This window comes from Pseudochaenichthys georgianus, unplaced genomic scaffold (genome assembly GCF_902827115.2).
Source record: "Pseudochaenichthys georgianus unplaced genomic scaffold, fPseGeo1.2 scaffold_1408_arrow_ctg1, whole genome shotgun sequence".
NCBI classification, from domain to species: domain Eukaryota; kingdom Metazoa; phylum Chordata; class Actinopteri; order Perciformes; family Channichthyidae; genus Pseudochaenichthys; species Pseudochaenichthys georgianus.
In genome coordinates, this window is record NW_027262270.1 from 32,132 (window position 1) to 34,998 (window position 2,867).

The window sequence follows — 2,867 nt, forward strand, 5'->3', positions numbered from 1 at the left end:
TTGTGTATTTTCAAATTCTAGCGATCTCGAGCCGGTTTCTCAAACTTACCTACCCCACCTTTAAGGGTTAGCTTGCTTGGTATTGTGCAAATAGGCAACGTAAGAGACTCCATTGAAGATCATCTCCACGGACATTTTTCTATACCTGGAAGAGACCTTTGTTTGTCGGAAAACCACAACTTCCTGAAATAAACACAACAGTTTAATTGAAGGACTGATTTGGCTTTGCTGGTCCTCCTCGTTCTTAAGCATTATACAACAAACACTCTGTCTGTTCCCTACGGGGGGTTCAATTTTTATTCGTCATCAGGACTTGATGCATCCAAGTTCAGAATCATTCAGTTTTGGCACCTTGAAAGACATTACGCTTTTTTTAAATTCTCATTTACAACAACACAAAACCAAAGAACAAGAAAAAATGAGACAAAGAAAGAAGAGACTAAGGCTGTGTGAGAGTTCAAAGGAACCGAGGAAATCAAATTAAATGAAAAAAGGCAAGATAAGATTTTTCTTGTTTAAAAAAAGCCTTGATACGTTCTCCAAAGTCCTTGTTTCAAGCGTAATGAAGCCCCATCCCCAAAAAGTACCCAAACAATAAGAAAAGAAAGTTAAATAGACACAGTACTGTAACATTAACTTCTACGTCGTCACCCCCACTGCCCTTACATGGTATCATTATTCAAAACATAGGTTTCTTAAAAGCAGATTGGATGGTTTTGATTAGCATGCATGTAAATTCTAAATTGTTTGGAGTCACTGAGCTTCACCTCGCTGGTAGCCATGTTTTCTCACGCACTACTTTGTGTCTTTGGCAGTAGTGACGTCTCATTGTCCACAGTCTTCTTTAAGTTTGCTGAGAGATCCTCCATTACCCAGAGTTCTCTCTTGTCTCCGCCCCTTTTCAGAGCAAAACAAAAAAAGAAACAATGTCAACCTTTTCACCTCGACTTGACCCTGAACAAAGATGGCGACCAGGGTTTCGGCGGAAGGCCAAACGATATTTTTTTCTGTTGTAAAATAAAGAAATAACGCGTCTAATACTAACCAATATCAGTTCATCGGGTCGAAACCTTTGCCCGTCAAATGACCCGCGAAGAATCCTCGGTGTTCCTCGACGTCTTGATTAAATGACTTTTTTCTCGTTGATATTTTTGCGCCAGGGAAGTCTAGTCATGATTTTATTAACATATATATTCATATATTCATATATAATCAATACATATATTAACTTATGTGTTTTTTTCTTGTTTTTTCTCAGTTTTTTTGCGGCCTGAATTGCTCCCTGCTTAAATCCCACACCGCAACGGTTCACAGTATTAATGCGAATAAAGAATTAAATCAAAGAAGATACAGCAACTAAAGAAAGGAGGGAGGCTAGGGTGTGTGTGTTGGGGGGCTTTTGGGTGGGGCCGAGGGGGCAACTACCCCCCTTTTTATAACATTGAGGAAGAGTAAAAAATATAAAGTTGGCCCACCACTCCACAGATAACCACCGTCAACACCCCCCCTCCCAACTCCTCTTATATCTTTACAAACATGTTCAAAACTCAATGGTAGATGGGAAAATCATGCATGTTTCTTTTTTATGCAGTTTCCTTTTTTAGTTCTAAAACAGAAACTGATCTGAGGTGCTGTGACGGTGAAGTAATCTGTACCACCACTCAAAAACTGATACTGTTATAGTCTGATATTCAGTTTCATACAGGCGTGGTGCGCCGGTTGGCGGCCGAGTCTTTCAGGTCCTTCTGGATGCAGTTGTGGACCTGCAGGAAGTTGTGGTCCCTCTCCTCGGAGTTATAGTCGGCCGTCGGGGTGCCTGTTTGACCTTTAGGCAGCGTGTACATGGACAACTCGGTGGAAGGAAGCGCCCCGAAGGCTTTCAGGCCCACAGGGGACGTCTCCCGGGAGTGAGAGGGGTCCGTGGAGCGGGACGAGGAGCGTGAGCGGCGCCGATAGCGGTAGCGGTAGCTCGGGATGCGTGTTATCGCCGCACCTTGGAGGTAATCGGCCGCTCGCACACCGACACGTAACTCCCGATGCCGGTCGATGAACATGTGAACGGCCAGGACGCCCACCATCTCCGCCATGATGAAGGAAAGAGCGCCGAAGTAGAAGGACCAGCCGTACGAGTAGCTGTTCTTCTTCGAGTCGCTCTTGGAAGGGTCCCCGGAGTTGGCTGATATGTAGACGATGATCCCTATGATGTTGCTCAGGCCTAGGACAAAGGAGACAAAGGAGACAGAGGAAAGGAGGTTACATTCAAATGAAATACAAGCCACAATGTTACCAACACACTAAACGACCAAAAGGATTACAGTTTATCTTTGTCGGCTGAACAACGACAGAAACTAAAGACACAGAATCAGCTTGCTGAAGTCAGTGACAGTTTTTTCTAAAATCGTGTTTTTTTACATGAAGAAAAGGCAATATTCTTCTTCTTCTTCTTCTTCTTCTTCTTCTTCTTCTTCTTCTTCTTCTTCTTCTTCTTCTTCTTCTTCATGTTTGTATGCATATGTTCCTGACTTGCATTACATCAGGAGTTCATTTGGACTTGGACGTGTTTTTCGAAAGTAGCATTTTCTCTTTTTGTGTTCCCCCCCGAACTGCAGCTCAGATTCAGCCTCACATGTAGTTCTTATGTCTCTGAAGTTCTCTGCCATCTTTCTCATCTACTTTTTCTATCCCTGCCTCTATTTTGATCAGCTGTCATGTGTGTCGTACATCACCACTCTGCGTGCAGCCAGAAATAAACACAGAGACAGACAAAAGAACAACTATGCAGTGCAATCAATCCTGTGCAAAGAGCAGCAGACGGAGGTGATCAGAATCAGAAGACTATCAGGGACGCCTTATTCTTAGAGTGTAAA

At 43.2% G+C, this 2,867-nt stretch overlaps 1 protein-coding gene across 1 annotated transcript; it reads right to left on the bottom strand.

The window, feature by feature from the left end:
* Positions 1-274: 274 nt before the first annotated feature.
* On the bottom strand, positions 275-2,500 carry LOC117441022 (voltage-dependent calcium channel gamma-2 subunit-like). The gene is made up of 2 exons (XM_034077220.2): positions 2,413-2,500; positions 275-2,215 (listed from the first exon to the last, which is right to left on the bottom strand). Exons 1-2 carry the CDS (start codon positions 2,498-2,500, stop codon positions 1,698-1,700), a joined length of 606 nt encoding a protein of 201 aa, XP_033933111.2. The 3' UTR covers positions 275-1,697.
* Between the last annotated feature and the right edge of the window lie 367 nt (positions 2,501-2,867).